The sequence below is a fragment of the Mastigoproctus giganteus genome, chromosome 14, assembly GCF_048544385.1.
Source record: "Mastigoproctus giganteus isolate SK-2022 chromosome 14, ASM4854438v1, whole genome shotgun sequence".
NCBI lineage: Eukaryota > Metazoa > Arthropoda > Arachnida > Uropygi > Thelyphonidae > Mastigoproctus > Mastigoproctus giganteus.
This window is the reverse complement of record NC_143588.1, coordinates 67,529,989-67,552,469: the sequence shown is the minus strand read 5'-3', so window position 1 is coordinate 67,552,469 and position 22,481 is coordinate 67,529,989. Positions and strand designations below refer to the sequence as shown.

General features: G+C 34.3%; 1 protein-coding gene across 3 annotated transcripts in view; it reads right to left on the bottom strand.

The window, feature by feature from the left end:
- Nucleotides 1-22,481, bottom strand: part of LOC150075192 (centaurin-gamma-1A-like) — a 287,147-nt gene that overhangs the window by 67,206 nt on the left and 197,460 nt on the right. For all 3 annotated transcript variants that reach the window (XM_090389157.1, XM_090389158.1, XM_090389156.1), the window contains exon 9: nt 12,080-12,153. In XM_090389157.1, coding sequence (XP_090245283.1) covers nt 12,080-12,153 — 74 coding nt within the window. The remainder of the gene's footprint in view (nt 1-12,079; nt 12,154-22,481) is intronic.

Below are 22,481 nucleotides of genomic sequence, written 5' to 3'. Positions count from 1 at the left end.
ATCCAAGAGGAGCTAGAAGAAAACCTGGAAGACAAAGGTGGAGATGGATAGATGAAATTCATGAGTTTGTGGGTAGTAAATGGATGTCCAGTGCTCAAAACAGAAGGAACTGGAAAGTTGCTGGAGAGGCCTTCATCCTGCAGTGGATTGAAAATGGCTGATGACGATGATGGATGATTGATGATGTTACTCAATTAAAAACAATATTAGTAACTTTAGGTTGACTTGTAGATAAATGTAGTCATTTCTAAAGAGTACAAGAATGCTTTGTCATTAGAGGGGAAAGGGAGTCTCCAGACAGTAAAGACAGAAAAAAAAAATAACAAAGAGTAGCATTATTTTTTGAAAATACTTAAAATACCTTCAGTGAAATACCCCCCTGCTGCTTCACTAAATTTCTGCACTGGGTCAATGTAGCCAAGTATAAAATATTAATATGCATATAACAAAAGTTAAATTTTCAATCAGTTTTATTTTGCACATTGCTTGGCTGCTCATTTAGATTTGACATATTTATTCACCATCCAACACAATGTTTTTAATACAGCTACCAACTTTCAAAAAGTTGGAAATTGGGTATATGTAAGCAGGAGAAAAACAGAATGTTTTTTGGCCAAAACAGGCAGATACAATAGTTTTTCCCAAAATATGGGGGAAAAGAGAGATGTTTTTGAAAAGTGAGAGTTTCGCACATGATCAGAAATGTTGAGTCAAAGTTGATTTATAACAATGGCACTGCTGCTGTCATACTTGGCTGTTAAGAAAGAGAAGATCTAAATTTATTTTTTTTCCCTTCACCTGGCTGAATATTCCCAGGCAGGCACACAACACTGCTAGGAGGAACTGCTAAAATGCCAAGAATGCCTTGGGATAATTCATAAAATATTTATGTTTCCTTGTGCACTTGTTAGTTCACCAAGCTCCACTGTACATCAATCGTATCTTCTTTTACAATAGCATCTGGAAAGCTCTCACACTAAAATTGGCACAATTGATCTGCCAAATATCATTTCTTTACTTTCAAAGATATTGAGAAGTAATTAGAAACCTTCTTCCACCCTTTTTTGTGAAATCTATTGGTTTCAATTTGGTCCAAAAAACTTGTTTTCCGAATGGCATTACTGGATGACAAACTGGTTCCTTGAAATATGCTTTTTTATTTAAGCTAAAGTTAAATAATATTCAACTCAATGCTTCCAATAAACCAAACTGGGAAACTTGCTATCTATGAATTCATTCTGTTTAGACTTTTGAATGCTGTAAGGAAACAAGCTTTGGTTTTAGAAATTCATGATAGAAAGTTACTGGCAACCAAACTAAGTCCACAATTTACCAAATTTATTCATAAAGTTATTCAGCTTCTGCTATGAGTATATTAATTACAGTAGAGCATCAGTTATCTGGAATTATTGATGTCAGACCTCTTCCGGATAGTCAAATTTTCCGCACAATCGAACATAAGGTAAGATTAAATTTATTTAATCTTACCTTGTTTGATTATGCGGCTTTTCACCTTTTCTAATTCTAATAATTTCCGTTTTTTGTTGCGATATTTAAACTACACCTTTTCTTTTCTTTCACATTGTACCTTAAAAAATTGAGAAAAATAATAAATTGCACAGTTTCAGGCCAATATTAATCTTACTGAATCTGGAGCTAAACTAATCTGAAATTCACTCATGGTTTCTGAGAAAACCCAGTAGTCTGTGATATTTTTCTAAAGCACATTTCTGAAGGTCACATCCATAAAACAATAAAAAACAATTTCCAGTTTTTGGTTTATTAGGCTTTTTGTTTGTACAATCTGTTATAAACGTGTAGTAAACTCTTTCTTTCGCTTATTAGAATCAAAATCCAATTTGCAGATGTGACTATAACCAGCACTTACTGTACTACCATTAATAAAAAAAAAAGAAGAAGAAAAAAGAAGAAGAAAGATCAGCCTTTCAAATTATTCCGGATAACTGATGTTCCAGATAACCAATGTTCTACTGTACTTCAAAATGTAATACTTCACTGGATTGTATCAGCATACAAATCACCTCAGTGGTACAATATGTATGCTTACACTAATGCATTTTTTTTTTTTTTTTCTTTTACAGCATATACAAAACACCTTATGGTGAAGTTTTACTAAGTCAACCAGTTTTGATGTTCAACATGTATTGACTCTACATTTGTCTATCATTCTTCTTTTTGTAACTGTGATTAACAAGGAAGGTGGTCTTTGTTAATTTATTGATGGGAAGGGTGTTGTTTTGACTCATATTTCTAGACAACTGGCAACACAAGAGTTGAAAATGTAATTTTTCTTTTAAAATAAATCTCTAATTACGTTAAACTATAAAGGTCTTTTATTAATCTTTATTGCTTTCTAATTGAGAGAGGGCATCACTTCTAGGCATTATAACATGTATCATTGGAAATGAAAACCTGAAGAAGGAAGTTTTCTTTTTGTTTTTTATGGCTAACTGAGCAATTATGAAAAATATTTTTAGGTGTTTATCATGGTCTATTGATCAACAAAATTAAGAAAAAAATTCTGATTTCAACAGTTTTACTACTTTTTTTTGTAAAAATAAAAAGACAGAAAAAAATGGTGTTCTTGTATGAAAGGAAAGGCACTCTACTGTACATTGTGATACAATGGTGAGATGGAGATGATTTCAGATCAAGTCAAAAGGACAGATGCACCATTATTAATCCAGAAAGTTGGTAGCTGTGTGCTAATTGAGAATACTGTTGTCCAATGATGAAGCCAAATAGCTCAGAACCTGGCCAAAATAGTAACTTTGAATTTTTATTTAATAACTGCTTCACCTTCTTGATGCTATCCTATTAAAAACAATATTAGTAACTCTGGTTTGGCTTGTGGATAAACATAGTCGTTTCTAAATAGTGCAAGCCCAAGTTCTGTCATTCTCACCGAAGTCACAAGAGTGTCTTCCAGATAGAATACACAAAAAAAAAAAATAATAATAATAATAAATACCGTATTTCCCCATGTATAAGACGCACCTTTTTTCGAAAAATTTGGGGTCTAAAAACTGGGTGCGTCTTATACAGTGGTTGGAGATTTTTTTTACTTTCATTTCCTGCTTGTTGTCTTTGCGCTCATTGTTTTGCACTTGTTACCGGTATATTAGTTACGTTTTGCCACGTTCTGCCCAGAAATGGCTCAGAAAAGATTTTTGTACAGTGCTGAATTCAAGTTAAAAGTGATCCAGTTTGCAAAAGTGAATGGAAATCGTGCTGCTGAACGTAAGTTTGGTCCTCCTCCAACTGAGAAAACAATCCGAGACTGGCTACGGGAAGAAGAAACCCTACTGAAAACGACACGGCAGAGGAAGGCCATTAGAGGCAAGTCAGCAAAATGGCCTGATTTAGAGAGGGAATTGAATATATGGATTGAGGAGCAAAGGGCAATTGGAATTCCTGTGTCCACAAAGATGGTTCAGCATGAGGCAAGAAGAATTGCTGATGAAAAAGAAGTTACCGATTTCAAAGGAGGACACAATTGGTGCTTCAGGTTCATGAAACGGAATGGATTAAGCATGCATACATGCACCAGACTTGCCGAAAAGAAGCCTGAAAGCTATGAGCAGAAGGTCCTTGAATTTCATCATTTTGTCATTCAATGTCGGAAGACACATCAGTTTGAGTTGGGACAGATTGCAAATATGGACAAAGTCTCCCTTCAATTTGATGTCCCAAGTAACAGAACTGTTGATAAGAAGGGGGTGAAAACTGTAACTGTGAAGACAAGTGGACATGAAAAGAGCCATTACACAGTTCTAGCTTGTTGTGCCGATGGAACCAAGCTGCCTCCTATGCTGATTTTCAAACGCAAAACAATGCCAAAAGAAGACATTCCTCGAGGAGTGATTGTCCACGTTCATGACAAGGGTTGGATGGATCAGGATGGGATGAAGATCTGGTTTGAGAAAGCTTGGAGCAGGAGACCAGGTGGGCTTTTACGCAAGCCTGCTCTATTGGTGCTTGATCAGTTTGGGGCACACATAACAAAAAATACAAAGAAGATTGCTGCAGAGCAAAAATCAGAACTTGCCGTCATACCTTGACATCCCAGCTGCAACCACTTGATGTCAGCATTAAAAAACCCTTCAAAGCTGACAAGAGAGACGAATGGAACCAATGGATGAAGTCTTCTGGGAACAATTTGACAGTTTCTTCACTCTTCCTGCTGGAAGAGTGAAGAAACCAACTATAGGAGAAGTTTGTACCTGGGTGAAAAGATCCTGGGATAATATCAAGATCATTGTCAAGTAATTTAAGAAGTGTGGCATTTCAAATGCCATAGATGGAACTGAGGACGAGGCAATATATGAAGACAGTGATTCGTCATCAGACACAGATGAGGACAAGCTACCGGATGGGAGTTTTAACAGTGAAGAGTTGTATGAATTTTATGATGAATAAAACTTGAGTTCAATAACTTTATGTAATACATTTTTTTTTCAAATTTCGGGCCCCAAAATTAAGGTGCGTCTTATACATGGGAAAATATGGTAAATAACTCACAGTAACATTATTTTTTCAAACTGTTTCAATATGTTTATTGAAACAGTACTTTGCTTCTTTACTAAAAAAACAATAATGTTTAACAAGACAACAATTTATATTAAAAAAAAATTTGCTTAAAATTTTTTATACAAATTTGGAAAATACTGTATGTACTATTTAGAATGACCATCAGAGGCACTGAAGTTTGTCCTTTGTCCAGCCACCACCATTAAAGCATTAGTACTTGAGCAAGTGTATCTATATAGTAATATTCATAACCCATCCATCTGTTATGGTATCCAGAAAAAAAATCGGAAAGTTGATGAAAACTTTAAAACAAACAAACAAAAAAAACTGAATAAGCATAGAGGACTATAAAGAGGTAAAAATTACAATATTACAAAGGATATGATCTTAGTTCTTCATAATTTGATATTAAGGTGCGATCAGTAATTTTTCAATAATAAGTGTGAAAAGAAGTATTTTAAAATTAAGCTACAGGATATAAAGTAGGGTGTATAAATCAGTGTGAAAAAGAAGTTTAACTTCAACTTGCAGCACTTGACAATATATTACAGGCACCTACACTATACATCATAATGCTCAGTTCTTGTAGATGCTTCATAACTGGGCTTACACTGTAATTGCAAAAGAGATTCTTCAAAGTCTCTCTCTCTCTTTTTATTTTAAGTTCTTTGATTGCATTAGTTATAATTGCTATAACTTCTGTTTCACTGAAAATCATCACCCCTTCAATAAGTAAGTTTAGTTTGGGATAAAAAATAAAATTCATATGGTGTGAGGTGAATAAAGAGGAGGATGTAAGACGGTTATGAAGTGTTTAAAAATATATTTAGAAATTACTATTACATGATGCACAGAAGCACTGTTGGAGAGTAATTTCCAAGTTTTCCTTGCCCACAGAACAGGTCTCTTCCTTTCGATTGCATCTCTCAAGTGCTTAATTATTTATAAATACAGAGTCTTATTAACAGTTTGATCTGACAGAAGTTCATAATGAATATGTATTTATATTAAAAAAAAAGTTATACTTTCCTTTACACCCGACAATAATTTTTTTCTTTTATTCCTGGGATGCATGGGAGAATTACTTTCAGAGGATTGCATGTTTTGTCTAAAGGTTGTAAAGATAACACTACATTTCATCCAGTTCTTTCAAAAGCTCAACTGTTACTTCTGTCTGATCTACTGTTAAAAACACAATCTTTTCATGTTTAAATATCACACATGATGATTTAGCAATTAAAATATGATATTCCAACTTGAGTTTCTATGTCTTCAATTCTTATCTGATGACTGGACAGAATAATGAAACAAGGTCTTCCTTTCATCATTCTTAATCATAACATGTCCATCTCTGAAAGCATTTGATACCCTACGCTTGAGTCAGGTTTTTCACTGCTCGCTTCAGCAATATTTTCTACAGTCCACAAGGCTCTTCAACAAAAAGGAAAGTAATGGATCTGTGTTCAAAATATTTTTTTGTTTTTTTTTTTTGTTAATTTTTTTGGCTATTTAAATTTTTTTGTTCTGGGTTTGGGGGGGGGGTTGCTGCAAATATGTAGGACTATACCAATAGCATATTTAAAATAAGGCAGAATGAATAAATAATACTACTTATAAACACACACATCAAAATTAAAAGATAAACCTTTATTAAAAGTAATCACTATAATCTTGTAACATATAATACCTGCCAAAACATATTCCAATTATGGATAACTGCATGTTTAGATTTAGTGCCAAGGCTAGTACTTCAGGCTTTGGAATGGTTGTATACAATGTCTGTAAATTACATGTAAACATCATTTTGCATGTTAATCTGGATGAAAAATTAAAATTTCTAGGAGGAAAATTCATGCAACCTCAAGCACTACTTTGGTTCCAGTATGGGAAAAAAAAAAAAAAAAAAAAAGTCCATAAAAATTCCTCTAATCAAGATTGGAGTAACTTTTATGGACTGTAATGGCTTCCAATCATAAAACCCTAAAGAAGCAGAATCCTTCACTTATTTCAAGAAATCTGCATCAAGAGTTTATTTATGGAAAAGACCCAATTCTCTGCAAATCAAAACAGATTTTGGAATTTTATGATACACAGTTTATCTGAATTTCATTCTGATCAACCAGGTCTAACCATGTTCTTTTTGGATCATGCTTCAAATTCCATCTGCACTACATATATGGGCTTAAAAGTGTTGATGCAAAATGGGTTAATTTTGCATCAACACTTTTTCAAATTTCAGTAATGGCTGAAATATGATTATCTAAAGAGTTATAACTTTTAACCTCACACATAGTCATATCTTTTTTTTTTTTTTACATAGTTATTCACCAGCAGAATGAAGGGAAACAACTCCAATAAATAGTGAATAGAAGAAAAAGTCACACTTTTTTGCTGATTGCAGAAACTCCCATTTTGTTAGCAATTCACTCTTCAGTGGAAATTATTAACAATTTATTCTGCATTGTCATGGAGTACATGCATATCATCCAGCATCTATAGCTGCTTCTGATAAATATTTGGGCATAATTTCTGCAGAAATATTGCATAGTATTTTTCAGTTTCCATTTCTGAGCGACTACTTCCTGAAAAAAATTAATGGCACCACTGGTCAACCAATTTTGACAACCTTCTGTTGAGTGAAAGCCACCATGTGCATATATGCAATAGTATTTTCTTGGCCTTCTTGTTGTGGAGATTTTGAAACCACTGCAGCCTTTCTTTCTTCTAGCATTTCCCTACAAGAAATACTATGCGTCCCAAGAATTTCATTAAATTTGATTGGCAAACTTCCTATACCTTTTCTACAACTAAATGAATTAAGTAACAAAGGCAACCTATGACAATGAGTCCCTTTTTACTTTTCTTTTAATTTCATTCTTCAGACTTATCATAATAGCAGCACTGTCTGCACAGAACTTATAGCATTCAACTGGTATGTATGGTGATCAGATTCTTTAGGCATTAAATTTTTCTATATTCCATCCATACCTTAAGTAGGTGTGGAAAGTAGTGCATTCAGTTTTTTGCAATTTATCTTAAAAAATGTTATGACTGGGGGATAAAGCTCTGCATCTGTATAATTGGTGTCATCAGTCAAAAATAGAAAATTTTTCAAACATTACACAATTCCAGTAGCTATGTCAGATACCATTTAATTTAATATAAGTGTTGCTATTTCAAACTGCTAGAGAATAACAACAGCTATCCAACAGCATTTTCCTACTTCAAAGTGCTATTTTGCTCTTTCAATGTAGGAAATATTTCCCCAAATAAGGAACCAGCATAAACTACTAGTCATAAGATTGTATTTTACCAAAAATGAACCACTCATTTTACTTTCAACCAAAAATATGTGGAAGTTTGTTTTCTTCTTGACACATTACACTGCAGACATGTTTTGCATGCTTTAAATGGCAAATAACATCAATTTTTCTGTCATGCGACATACGAGAGTTATTACAAAAGTAGTGCACAAAAGTAATTAATTTAAAATGAATTTATTTTATAACATAATTCACATTAAAAACTTTTAATGAAGTGTCCTTCAATCCTATGAATGGACACCAATGTTCAGCTAATTTTTGAATGCCAAAACTGTTTGCTGAATTAAGCTGTGTGATGTACAGGAATACCTCACATAGCGCGGTAATTCGTGACAAAAAAACACCACGCTATGCGAAACCATGCTGATTGAGGTATTAGTATGGATTTTGATGTAATGCGTTCCGAAAATTTGATTATATGGGTCGAGTAGCAAAAATACATAGGTGTTTGTTTACTATAAATTGATGCACACAAAGTTCTTGCAAAAAAATAAACTAAAATGATAAAAATTAAAAATACTAGTAAGTACAGTAGAAATGATTTTTATCCCAGTATGTACATACCAAAAGAATATAAGTGAAGTATGTACTGTACTGTACTGTACTGTACTGTTAAAGTGTTAAAAAATGCTATAATTTTTTATCCCTTTCACCTGCTTTTAATAAGCATTTATTCTCAAAGTGTCCTATACTTTTTCCATGGTCTATACAATTAATCTGACGGAATGAATGCCATTTAACTTTCGATTTCGTAGATGCAGTCAGTCGCCGCCCTAGGGGGAAGTTGTTGTTGAAACGATACACCGCGTTTAGTGCCCAGAGCAATTAGATGACGTCAGTCACCCCTCTCTCCGATGGTCAAGGGCAGTCCACGTATTGTGTAATTGCTCAGGAACGAAAAGAGCAGATTGCGACTTGACAGAAGAGCGTGAGAAATCAGAACATGGGACATAATCCCTTACGAAATCGAAACTAATAAACCCAATGACTGTCATTCTAAAATTCCGCTCGTAAAAGCATATCGATTTATGTTCAATGTCCATGATTTTAAAACAAAAGAAACTGCCTTACACAAACATGGGATTTCCTTTCCTCTCACAATATTTCATTTTTGGTGGTGCCAATTCCCAAAGTTGACAGTCCCCAAATGAAGTTCTTTGCCCAGCATTTTTGACCTGTGATGTCAGAACAGGTCAGGGCAAATTAAGGTAGGGAAAACCAGAGGTATATATATCAAAAAAGGGAAAGAAAAGGGGCTTTTTGGACAGTCTTACGGTAGGTTTCGGAGTTGTCAGGTTGAAAAGGTAGGAGCGGATTCAAGAAGCGAAGCGGAAGACTTAGTCGGCAGAGAGAGAAAGTTAAAGAACTTAGCCCAGAATCGTATGCATGGATAAAAGAGCAGGACTAAGAAGTGCCGTGAACGAAAGACATTTTGTCGGTAAGTGATTAGCCTTTTTCTGAAACAACATAAATGCAACCATTCGAAATTAATCATACTTTTAACTTGCCTTAAATTCACACACATACACTGACCTCTCTTCTCATTAAAGTCATTCTAACAAATGTATACCTATTTTTATAGTCAGAAGTTAACAGTAAACACGAATTATCCAATTAGTTGTTTTAATACTAATTGTAATTGTTATGTTGGCAGATGTATTCTTATTCAAATAATGGAACAATTGTAAGACATACCTGTCATCAGAAATTGTGAATTATTGTTAGAGAATTAGTGGAAAAGCCACATGGAGAACATTACAAAATTGTAATACTGCTATCAGCAAGATAATGCTTGCATTCAGTTAATTCACCTTTCAATCACATACCAATTATTCTAAGCTTTTACCAGTTCAATTATACTTGTGTATATGACTTATATGTTTAACAAATCTTGTTTTGTTGATCATTTTGCCTTGTGACAATTCTCTGATACACATAATTTACATAATTTACTGAGTAGACTTTGAGTTGGAGTTATGCGGGCTCAAGGTTCAGCTTAAGGAGAACCTTTGAGTTAATCACAACGCGATCTTGATGGTGTGGGCTTACTCTTATTTAAGTCTGAGTGGGCTTGAGGGTGCAAGATTTTTGTCCTAATCCAACTACTAGATTATCATTTGAAACCCAGGTCTTCTGGAAATGCATATTAGCGTGCTGCCTTGTCAGAAGCCGAGTGATTCATAGAGAACGTTATTTAGGCAAGCATGCACACTAAAATAGAAGGAACCCTGTGGAACAGTATTTTTATTTTGAAAAATGACTGATCAGCTTAGTTTGCACAGTTTTTTTCTTCTTTTTATATGCATACATCTCTTTATAACATTGAATGTCATTTTGCAACTTTAATACCTCGTTTGATGTTTGGATCCAGAAGAACACTCAGCGCCATTACATTTCTTCTTTCCACTCATATTTGCGTATAAAGGTGTAACATTTTTAAAAAATAATCTTTAATAAAAATACACAGTGAAAAATATTTGTACAGCTTACGCACAATCAACGACCTCACCGCTCGGAATCTAGAGTGTTTACTAATGTATAAATGCTAGCAGAGTCCGTATATAATGGGAGTTTCAACAACAGTCAGAATGGCCTTGAATTCATAACACATTGGCCTACGAGCTGGCATTATAATACATACATACCAAATGTATTGGTGCGTAACGCAGTTAATTTTTTTTTTTTTTTTTCAATTTGTAAACCGCGCTATAGCGAAACCCATGCTGTTCGAAACCACGCTATGCGAGGTATTCCTGTATCTGGGTCACGGCTGCACTTCACACTTCTGAAGATAGAAATATTTGTCTTCACAATGGTTCCTTGAGCTTGGGGGAAAGTTTGTAATTACAAAGACTAAAATTAGGACTATAAGAGGGGTGAGGTTGTAGTGCTTCTCACTTGTAATCAGTGAAAGCAAGCTGTACAGACTGTGATATGAGTCCTTGCACTGTCATGGAGTATAAACATACAGCTTCCAACGTCTGTGGTTGCTTCTGATGAATTTTTCGGCATAATTTCTTAAGAAGAAATGTTGCATAGTATTTTCCAGTTACTGATCTACACATGATCAGCAGCAGTAATGCCATTATAATCACTGACCATGATGACAATTTGTCTAACCTTTGATTGTTGCCAGCAACATCATAATCACTGACCATGATGACAATTTGTCTAACCTTTGATTGTTGCCAGCAACATCAAGAGGGATAAGGTAAAGATAGATGCTTCCACTGACTTCAGTTCAAGTTCAAAATTACATATCTCATCAACAGCAACTGTTTATTTTAAAACCTTTCATCTTCTTGTCAATAAAGTGCAAGTAACTGTTACAATTTTTTTACACTTTATTCATTGTTCATCCTACATCAAATGTGGGGCCCAGTGGCAGCAAATCTTTTGTTTTTATACTTTTAAAACTCTTTACAGAAACACTCAATACAGGAACTTTGTTTCAAGCACACTAATGTTGAGGTTAAACTTAAAGAATTATCCTGATAAATGTTAGTTGCTCATGTAATAATAATAATGTATATGGAGTGAGGAGCACGTGTGCAGTGTGCATTACTTTTAGGATAACCCTCACATTAAGGTCAGATGACACAAACTGCAAAATGTAAACCTACTTTCTTTTTATGACTTGGAAATTATGCGGGGGGGGGGGGGACATTAATATGTGCATCCATTATCCCTCAGAAATAAGACTTCTTTTTTTCATCATGCAATGCTGTTTATATTTGAAGTAATGCACAAGAACAAAGTACCAACTGAAGTCTATGCTATAAAATGGAAGGATTTTATTTTTTCTCTGTGGCAGTGAGACCTGACATAATGGAGAAAACAATACTTGCAGGAAAGAAATCTTTAAGCAAGCTGCACATTTCCAAAAATATTTTTAAAAATAATAATAATAATTAAAAGACATACTTGTAGACATAGTCTACTGTCTAGGTCAAAGAAACTGTAAATGATGTACACTGAACAATTGTGCTAAATATCAACAGAAGCAGGGTGCCTAATAATGGCTGTGAAGTTTATATCAATAAATAAAACATAACATACAAATATATTTTGGAAAGAAAAATACCTCGATGAGAATCACGAAGAAAAGTAAATTTGTCAGAAATTCATAAAAGATATAAGAATACTCAAAATCTTCCAATACAATCAAAAAAGCCATAAAATATGAAAGATTCATTCTACCCTACCTCTGTACTTGATGCTTCAAAATGCCATTGCTTGTTATCTAAGGAAACAATGATGAACTCATAACCATCAGAATCTATAAAAAAAAAAAAAAAAAAAAAAATAGTATTAATGGCTGCATTTTAACATATTTACCAAAACAAATATTTAAAAAATTAGCATAATTATATACATTTCCATCAAACTACCTGTCAAACAAAAAATATGTAACATGAAATAAATGATATTTTCTCATTAAAGAAAAGTGTACATCTCTCCTGGTTCATCAGAATAAAAAAGATAACATTTTCGTGGCTTTGCTGTCTTAGAAAAGCCAAGGGAGTGTCACTATCAGAATTACAAAGTAAGCAATACTACTTCCATCTACAGTTTCAGCTTAAATTGTGAGATTTATTGGATACTGAGAGATTTTAAACTCAAACTTCACGTGGAGATGAGTATCAATTACTTCATAATTGTGATTTAATGTTTATAAATATCCAACATATTCAGACAAAGTTTAATGCAAGAAAGTGTTATTCTTTTTATTTTGATGAATTTTGGGTAGGTGTATCATCATCATCAGCCATTTTCAATCCATTGCAGGATGAAGGCCTCTCCAGCAACTTTCCAGTTCCTTCTGTTTTGAGCACTGGCCATCCATTCACTACCCAAAAAGGGGTAGGTGTATACCATTTCTATAATGGGAATTTCTTATAATTTTAATAATTCTTTTTCATCTTTTAACTTCAAATACATTACCAGAAGTTGTGTAAAAATGAAACAAAGAAATAAAACTTATATGAAATGAGCCAAAAATTAAATTAATTAAATTACAATAAAATTTTACCCATTTCATTTGCCTATTCCTTCTAATAATTTGTCCCATTCTTCTTTAAATTTATTCCAACTACCCAGTTCCACAACACTAGATTGAAATTTATTCTAATAATCAATTCCTGTCTGGCTGAAGGCAAATTTCTGCAATCCTTTTAAATTTTTTCTGCATCCTTTTATAATTTAAATGTATATCCCCTTGTCTGTTCTCAAAAAGAGTAAAGATGCCATCAGCATTTAGTTTACCTAACCCTTTTAAGACCTTAGATCAGTGTTTCTCAACCTGTGTTCTGTGGCGCATTAGTGTGGCGAGAGTATGCTTCAGGTGTGCCGGGGACAATGCAAATAAAAAAATTAATAAATCCAAGTTTTATAATAAAAATTAAAATAAAAAAATTCGTTTATTTACGCTGCACCAATCCCAGCCCCTTCCTGCGGTCAGTGTGACGTCACGTTTTGATTTCTAGTTGTTGTTATTTTGGTTTTTAAGAGCATTAGCAACTAAGGCCATATTGCTCTGGGGATATGCGGTGGTCATTTCCTGAACTTTCCGCATCCTCCGTATTTGGTGGTCATGGGCTCGAACCCCAGTCTGATCAAGAAGCATGTGCTATGCACTGTTGGCTACGGAGGCGCCTTGATTTCTAGTACTAGATCTGTTCACCTTTAATCCTTTATTCACCTTTGATTTCTAGTAGTAGATTTGTTCACCTTTATTCAGCCATCCTTATCATTTGAGAAATTCTCCCAGGCTGCAGTTCATCATCAGCCATTTTCAATCCACTGCAGGATGAAGGCCTCTCCAGCAACTTTCCAGTTCCTTCTGTTTTGTGCAATGACCATCCATTTCCTACCCACAAACTCATGAATTTCATCTGTTAATCTCCATTGTTGTCTTCCAGGTTTTCTCTCAGCTCTTCTTAAGTACCATTCTGTTATTTTATTTAGTCCATCTGTCATCATGTCTTTGAGCTATGTGTCCTGCCCAAGACCATTTTAGTTCTTTAGTTTTGATTCCCAATATAATTCGTTCCATCCTTCGCTATAATAACAGTCTGATTTCCAATATAATTCATTCCCTCCTTCACCGTGTAGTTCTCAGCTTCTCTTCCATTCTTTTGGTGAGTGTCCAAGTTTCACTTCCAAAAGTCATGGTGGGGAGTATACATAGGTTCATTATTTTACGTTTCAGACAAATTGGGATATTGCTCCTCAGTATGTGACTATATTTCCTGAATGCTATCCATCCAAAATTTATTCTTCTCTTGACTTCCATCCATTTATCATTATTACAGCTAATGACTTGTTCCAGATAAGTATATGACTCCACCTTTTCAATTACTGCTCCTTCAATCATTATATCCCTTTCTGTGGCATACTTGTTCATCATTACTTTTGTTTTAGCCATATTCATCTTTAGTCCAAAATCCTTACTAACTCTGCATAACTGATTAAGATTTTCCTCTAATTCTTTGGGATTGTGGCTTATGACCACAATGTCATCTGCAAATCATAAATGGTTTAGGTACTCTCCATTCACATTGACTCCTTTCTGCGACCAGTCTAATCTTCTGAAAGCTTCCTCAAGGGCAGCAGTAAACAATTTTGGAGATACTGTGTCTCCTTGTCGAACTCCTTTCTCAATTTTAAATTTATTACTGTCTTTGTTTAGTCTAATAAAGGAGGTAGCCTTCTCATATATTTTCTTCAAAATCATAATATATGGGGTATTTATGCCTTGTCTTTCCAGTGCCCGAAATATTGCCTTATGCTGTATGGAGTCAAATGCCTTTTCATAATCCACAAATGCCAGGCATAATGGTGTTTTATATTCATTTGCTTTCACCATTAGCTGTGTCATTACGTGAAGGTGATCCATAGTTGAGAATCCTGTCCTAAAGCCAGCTTGCTCTTTTGGTTGATTCTCATCAAGTATTCTTTCTAATCTGTTAGTAATGACCCTTGTGAAAAACTTGTAGATGTGGGATAACAAGCTAATTGGTCTATAATTTCCAATTTCTGATTTATCTCCTTTCTTATGAAGCAAAACTATGATTGCATTATTCTGCTTCTTAGGCACCACACCTTTTGTAATGTATTTTGTGAAGAGTCTTGTCAGTTTTTGTGTCATGTCTCTTCCTCCCAATTTTAACAACTCTACAGTAACTTCATCTTCAGCTGGAGCTTTCTGATTCTTCATTTTCTTCAATGCATGTTCTACCTCATCAGGAAGTTTGTTGTTGTATCTGTTACTAATTTGTGATCCATTTTCCCCACTGCTGGCATCATTCCCTCGCTCCTTGTATAACTCTTTATAGTAGTCTTCTGCTATTTGAATTATGCCTTCTCTGCTATTCATAAGTACACCATCACTATTCTTCAGTTTCAGTATCATTTGTCTTTCTGTATTACTGCTCATGAATGCTGATTTAAATTCTTTATTTTCCCTTAATGCTTGTTCTACTTTTTTTGTGTTAAATTTTCTTATGTCCTCTCTGAGTCTCTTTATAATGGCTTTGCATAACTCAATATACTCAATTTTCTCCCTGTCAGCGATTTTCTTGCAGTTGTATACAACCCTGCAGTTGTATAAGTACAACTAGTAAGCAGCATAGTAAGAAATTTCCTTTGTGTTTTTATATCTCTAAAACGTCATATTCAGTTAATTCGTATAGAACAGGTATTTTCAATTAACTGCGTTGTACATTCTAGAAGTAACTTTTAATTTTTTTAGAAATTATTAGCGATGGATACATTTTTAATGAAAGAAAATCAGAAGAGGCAAATTGATAACGAGCTTGGAGAAAATGACAAAAACAAAAAACCATCAACATCAGAAAAGAAGAAAATATGTTGTAGTAAATATGATGATGATTTTTTGACGATAGGATTTTTGTATACTGGTACCCAACATTGTATTCTACCTTTACGTGTGGTATGTGGTTTAAAACTGTGGAATGAATCAATGGTGCCGAGTAAATTGTAGCATCATTTTTCTACAAAACATGAGAATTTATCGTCGAAAACTATGGAATATTTTAAAAGACTGCAGGCCTCTACTAGAAAACAAGTTACAGAATTTTATAATATGGCTAAAATATCTGATAAAGCTCAAGAAGCCAGCTATTTAGTAGCCGAACTGGTGGCAAAAAAAAAAAAAAAAAAAAAAATCTCACCTTATTGTAGAAAGTCTGGTTTCACCAGCATGTCGGGTAATCATGAAAAGTATTTTGGGAGAGGAAGCTAGAAAAAAAAATAATGGCAGTACCACTTTCAAACAGCACAATTAGCAGGCGTATTAAAAAAAAAAAATGTCTGATGATACTGAAGGACAATTTGTTCGAAATATTAATAATTTGGGCGATTGTTTGCATTGCAAGTAGATAATTCTACAGATATTAGCAGGAAAGTCCAATTAATAGCATTTGTCAGGTTTATCGAAAACGACACAATCTTCCCCCTCCCCTTTTTTTTTGGTTGTTGTTCTTGTTGTAGAGAATCAAAAGAACAACCAGCCAAGATATTTTCGAAATAAATAAATTTTCTGTTTAAACTCTGGCACGACAATCAAGTCAGTAGAGTTTACAATAAATTGTCAATACAAATATTTATCACATTTAGTAGTCATGGGCTTGAACCCTGGTCCACTCGAGGAACACGTGCTATGCACTCTCACTCCTGACCACTTAGCTACGTCAGGACTAATGAATAATTATTTGCAAAAGTGTGGTATATTTTGTGGAGGTCGTGTGTCGGCATTTGTACCGACGGTGCTCCCGCAATGACAGGAGCACTAAAAGGATTTGTAAACTTAGTGAAATGACGCAATTCAAATATTATTATAACACACTGTTTTAGACACAGAGAAGTTCCAGTATCGAAGACAGTTGTACCCAATTTAAAACTTGTATTTGATCAAGTGGTTAAAATGGTCAATTATATCAAAACAAACCCACAAAAAATACGTATTTTTGGAAAATTATGCGAGGAACTGGACTCTGATCATTTCCCTTTAATGATGCCTACTACTGAGGTTCGGTGGCTATCAAAAGGAAATATACTTATGCATATGGACAAGTTGCATGAGGGAATGCTCATATTCTTTTCACTGGAGCAATCAGAATTTTGTGATTATTTAAGTGATGAAATTTGGTGCTGTAAATTAGCTTTTCTAGCAGATTTATTCACACAGCTTAATAAATTAAATATCAGTATGCAAGGCCCATAGGAAAATTTACTCACTTCTATGACAAGCTGTTCACCTTTAAAGAAAACTTGAGTATATGGAAAAAATATGTAAATGAAAAAAATTTATAAATGTTTCCCTTGACTGCCAAAACGAATTATACTAAAATAACTAATGTAATAAACGAAACATTAAAGCTGTTAAAGACAAACATTGAGCATTACTTTCCATTCCTTGATATCAAAAAATATTTGAGGGTAAGAGACCCATTTGCAACAAGAAACCATCCAATGTTAGAACTTTTGAATGTGCAAGAGGAAGAAAAATTGGCTGAGATCCATAGTGATCAGTTACTGGAAATTCACTTTAATAACACTAATATTAGCAAATTTTGAATCAAAACTCAAAATCCACAAATTTCCAAAAAAGGCAATTAGAATTTTATTGCCATTTTCCACTTTCTACTTGTGTGAAACAGGGTTTTCCGTTTTAAACAAGATTAAACAAAAAAAAAGAGAGAGAAGTCGGTAGAAGATGAGTTGAGAGTAAGCCAATTCACAATAAATCCTCGTATTAAAAAACTGTGCTTCCCATCAAACCCAACTGTCTCACCGATTAAAATGTTATAATTGTATATTTGTTTGTTTTTATATCATATATTATTTTCTTTTAAATTTCATGCGATTCATGTATGTTCAAAAAAGAACATTAAAGCATTTAAAACAAATAATAAATGTATTATTAAATATACCCAACAGAAATAACTTCCAGTTTGAATATATATATATATAAAATTTTTGTTTATTTTTATTTATAATATTTATAGATATTTATAATATATATATTACAAATATATATTATATACCATATATGTATATATATTATATATATACATATATTTTTAAGTTTAATTTATGCTTCCCCGATGGTATTCTCCACCTTGTCGCGGTGGGGGAGATTGCGTGTCCCGATGACCTGGAGAGCTAAGTCGGCAGTAGCTTAGCTACTGGTAGGGCCTCCCAAGCCAGACAGGTCAAAGAGTAGGGGCCAGACTAAGAGAGATACCTTGGCCCTCCAGGTTGGGGGTTGCTGCAACGGGCTAGCTCCTCGTTCAGTGTAAAAAATACACAAACGCTAAACGACCTACGAGTGAAAATGAAAATGGACTGCACTTTCGGAAAAGACTCGGCAAACGGAAAAAGACTATGATTTTGGGATGCTGGAATATTCAAGGCTTTTCAACTAAAAGAAACCTTCTTTCGGATGAACTGCAAAAATTCAAGTTAGACATTGGCGTGTTATCAGAGACAAAGAAAAAGGGATGTGGAGAAGAAATAATGGGAGAATACTACCATTTTTGGAATGGAGTTGATAAGAGTGAAAGAGCAAGAGCAGGAGTTTCTATTGCTGTTAAAAAGAAATTGAGACACAACATCAAAAACTGGCAATTTATTAATGAAAGAATGATCTCATTGGAACTGAAAATGTAAGGGAGAGAAATATGTATTTTGGGAATATATGCCCCGACTAATGACACCGCTGATACCTTGAAGGATGAATTTTGGGAGGATCTGAGAGAACTAATAGAAAAAATTCCTAAGAACAAAGAGATATCAATGGGAGATTTCAATGCAAGAGTACGAACTGAACAAAATAGCAAAGTTATTGGAAGATTTGGAGAGAAAGAGAGGAATGACAACGGAGATAGACTATGCAATCTTTGTGAACAGTTCGACTTGAGAATAAACAACACATTTTTCCAACACAAGGATATCCATAAATATACTTGGTCACAGGAGACAAGACAAATTAGATCAGTTATAGATTACATTATTTCAAAACATTCAGGGACATATGTATTGAAAGATGTCATAGTTTATAGAGGAGCTGAATGTGGATCTGACCATTTTCTTGTTAAAACAACACTGAGGTGGAACTGGATTAATAAAATATGTGTGGACAACCAACAATGCAGGGAAGGAGAAATGCTACAAGTGGATCAATTTAACATTGACCTACTCCAGGACGACAGCATTAGAAACAACTTCACCCAGAGACTGGATGCTGCAATTAACATAGAGAAAAAAAGTAATACTGAAGAAATCTACGAATATTTAAAAAATACTGTTAAAAAAATAGCTCATGAAATCCTAGGCAAAAAGAAGAGCCAAGGACCAAAAAAGACCTGGATTACAGAGAAAGTAAGAGCTGCTGTAGAGGAAAAGAAACTTGCATATCAGAAATGGCTGGGTGATAGGAATGATGCATATAGAAACATTTATGTTGAAAAAAAGAAAATAGCCAATCGGTTGGTAGTAGAAGCAAAAAATGAAGAATGGGAAAGGAAATGCGCAACTATTAATAGCAAATTGGGCTTCAAGCAATCAGCAGAATCATGGAAGGTCCTTAAAGACTTGAGAAAACAGAATAAACACAATGCTGGTTTGCAATTAATACCTTTGAAAGACTGGACGGAGTACTACGAAGGACTTTTAAAAGAAGACCGGGAAGAGTTCAAGACGATGGAGGATTTTGGTGTAGAAGACTCCGGCTTAAAAGTTTCTGTTAGGGAAGTGGAACTCCTGCTAAAGGAAGGAAGGAATGGCAAATCACCTGGACCTGGAGGAGTTTACATGGAACTTCTGAAATATGGAGGAAGAGGAGTGGCTGTTCTGATACAAAAACTGTTAAATAGTATACTGAGAGGAGAAGAAATACTGAAAGAAATGATAACAGGATATATTACATCAATTTATAAGAAGGCCAATTGGAAAAGCTGTTCAAATTACAGAGGAATATGCGTCCTGAACCTGCTGTTAAAGATCCTTGGAAAATGGATCAGGAACCATTTAGAAGCCCGAATCGAGGTATCAGAAGAACAAAGTGGTTTTTCAGCTGGGAGGTCATGTATAGATCATATCTCAACAGTACGACAGATCCTTGAAAAATGCCAATCAAAAAGGAAAAAAATCTATGATTTTCATTGACCTTGAAAAGGCATATGAAAGTGTTCCAAGAAAACTCTTATGGGAAGCACTGAAAGAGGCAAATACCGATGGACAACTGATTAACATTATTAAGGCAATTTACAGGAATAATAGATGCAGAATTAAAGTGGGATCAGCTTTGTCACCTGAATTCCACACTTCAAAAGGCTTATTACATGTCACCAACACTTTTCAAAATTTATATCGACATCTGCCTAAGATCCTGGTCAAAAAAAATGTAATAAAATGGGATTGCCGATTAATAAGAACACCTATATTCACAATTTACTTTTTTGCAGACGATCAGGTGGTGATAGCACAAGACTTAGAAGATGCAAAGTATGCATGTCGTCAATTGTTTGAGGAATATAAACAATGGGGTCTAAAAATCAATTTTAGAAAGACTGAAATGTTGTCTTCAGGGCCAGGACACGTTCTAAATATTGCAGGTTTTAAAATCAATCAAGTTGATAAATTAAAATATTTGGGATCAATCTTACAAAGTGATGGATCATCCCAAGCAGAGATCAATAAGAGAATTACAGATGGCAGAAAGGCTATCGACATGATAAACTCTGTTCTGTGGAGCAAAAATATCCTACATAAAACAAAGAAACTTATATTTCAAACGATTGTACAAAGTCTTCTATTGTATGGAGCGGAAACCTGGACATTGAATAGGCGAGTGGAAAACAAATTGCTCTCCACAGAAATGGATTTTTGGAGATGCTCAGCAGGAACTTCTAGAAGAGACAGAAAATGGAATGAAGACATAAGGGAAAAAATGGGTGTGAAAAAGACTATTATTATTGACACTATCAGAGAAAAGCGTCTAACATGGTATGGACACATAAAATGGATGCAAGAAACAGATATCCGAAGGCTATCCTGGAATGGATACCTCCTGGAAGAAGGAGAAGAGGAAGACCTAGGAGGACATGGATGGATGGAGTATGGGAGCGCATGCACTTGAACCGCACTTTATGGCGGGAAAGAATTCCTAACAAGAAATAACTTGTAGGCTGAGGAAACCCATTGTAAATGGAAACACTCCTCTTGAAGAAGAAGAATTTATGTGTGAATTAATTTATTTGTTTCATCATTTTTAGAATTTTGCAACAATTGCTTTTCAATTCTCATGATGGCTGGTTTTTGGAGGTTGGTGGCCGCCGTCTTTCCGTAATTCTTTCCGATTATCTTGACGTGATATGAGAGTTGAAGGCATTTTAATTAATAGCTATTTTAACTGATTATTTTAATTAATAGCTATTTTAACTTGATTTATTTATGACTATGCACAGGGGAATGATTATAATATGAACTTTTAGTTCATATTATAATCATTCGCGATTGAGTGTTGAGAGATTAACAGTCCTACAAAAAGTATGAGGTTTTCATCTATAATTTAAGATTATTATAATAATAGGACTTATTGGGCTTCACAGTCCCTTTTGATTTGAATTATATATGAGTATAATGAGTATAATTGTAGTGTGCCGCAAAATTTTACCGTCTTTAAAAGTGTGCCGCAACAATGAAAAGGTTGAGAAACACTTTGGTGGTGACGGGCTCGAACCCTGGTCTAATCAATAAGCGTGTGCTACGCACTGCTGCTCCTTCCCACCTGGCTACGGAGGCGCCCTGAGAAACACTGCCTTAGATACTAACATCAGGTCTCCTCACACATGTCTAACTTCCCGATACTACAATTTACAGAAACCTAGTGTTTCCTGGTCAGAATATCTTTTTGTGCCCCTCTCTCTGCATCTTTTCCAACAGATCTATATCTTTCATAAAAATCAGGTTTTCACACCAGCATGCAGTATTCCAGACCTATATAGTGGGGTAATCACCTTTATCACTGCTGGCAAAGTTCCTATATATCACTGACCGAATTCTATGAATCATTCTAGCAACTTGTCTATACTGCTCAGAAAACTTCATGTGCAAATGTAAAATTAATCATACATGATTCCAGTAATTTTAAGGGATAACATATCAAATGGTATATAATTCTATGATTACTGTTCACACAAGTGTATTTAACCATACATGAACCATTAGTGTTGCATTTATCTATGTCAACTCCCGTTTTTCAGTCTATCCTCTCTAGTTAATCTAGATTTTCTTGAAGTAGCATACCCTGGTTAATGTAACTAAAAGGATATGCTACTTTAAGAAAATAATCTCTTTATCCACAGTAGTAACTTATCCCCAATTTCACAAAGCAGTTATTCATGTGGTATGTATATTATGTAGTAAAAACTATTTTTTGCATCGAGTTTATTTGTGAATACTTTTTTAGCAGCTGATAAAACTAATCACAAAAGATCTCCCCTTAACAAATCCATGCCTGTGATTGCTGTATAACTATGTTCCTATCAAGATGATCTTGTATTACTTCTTTAGCCACTG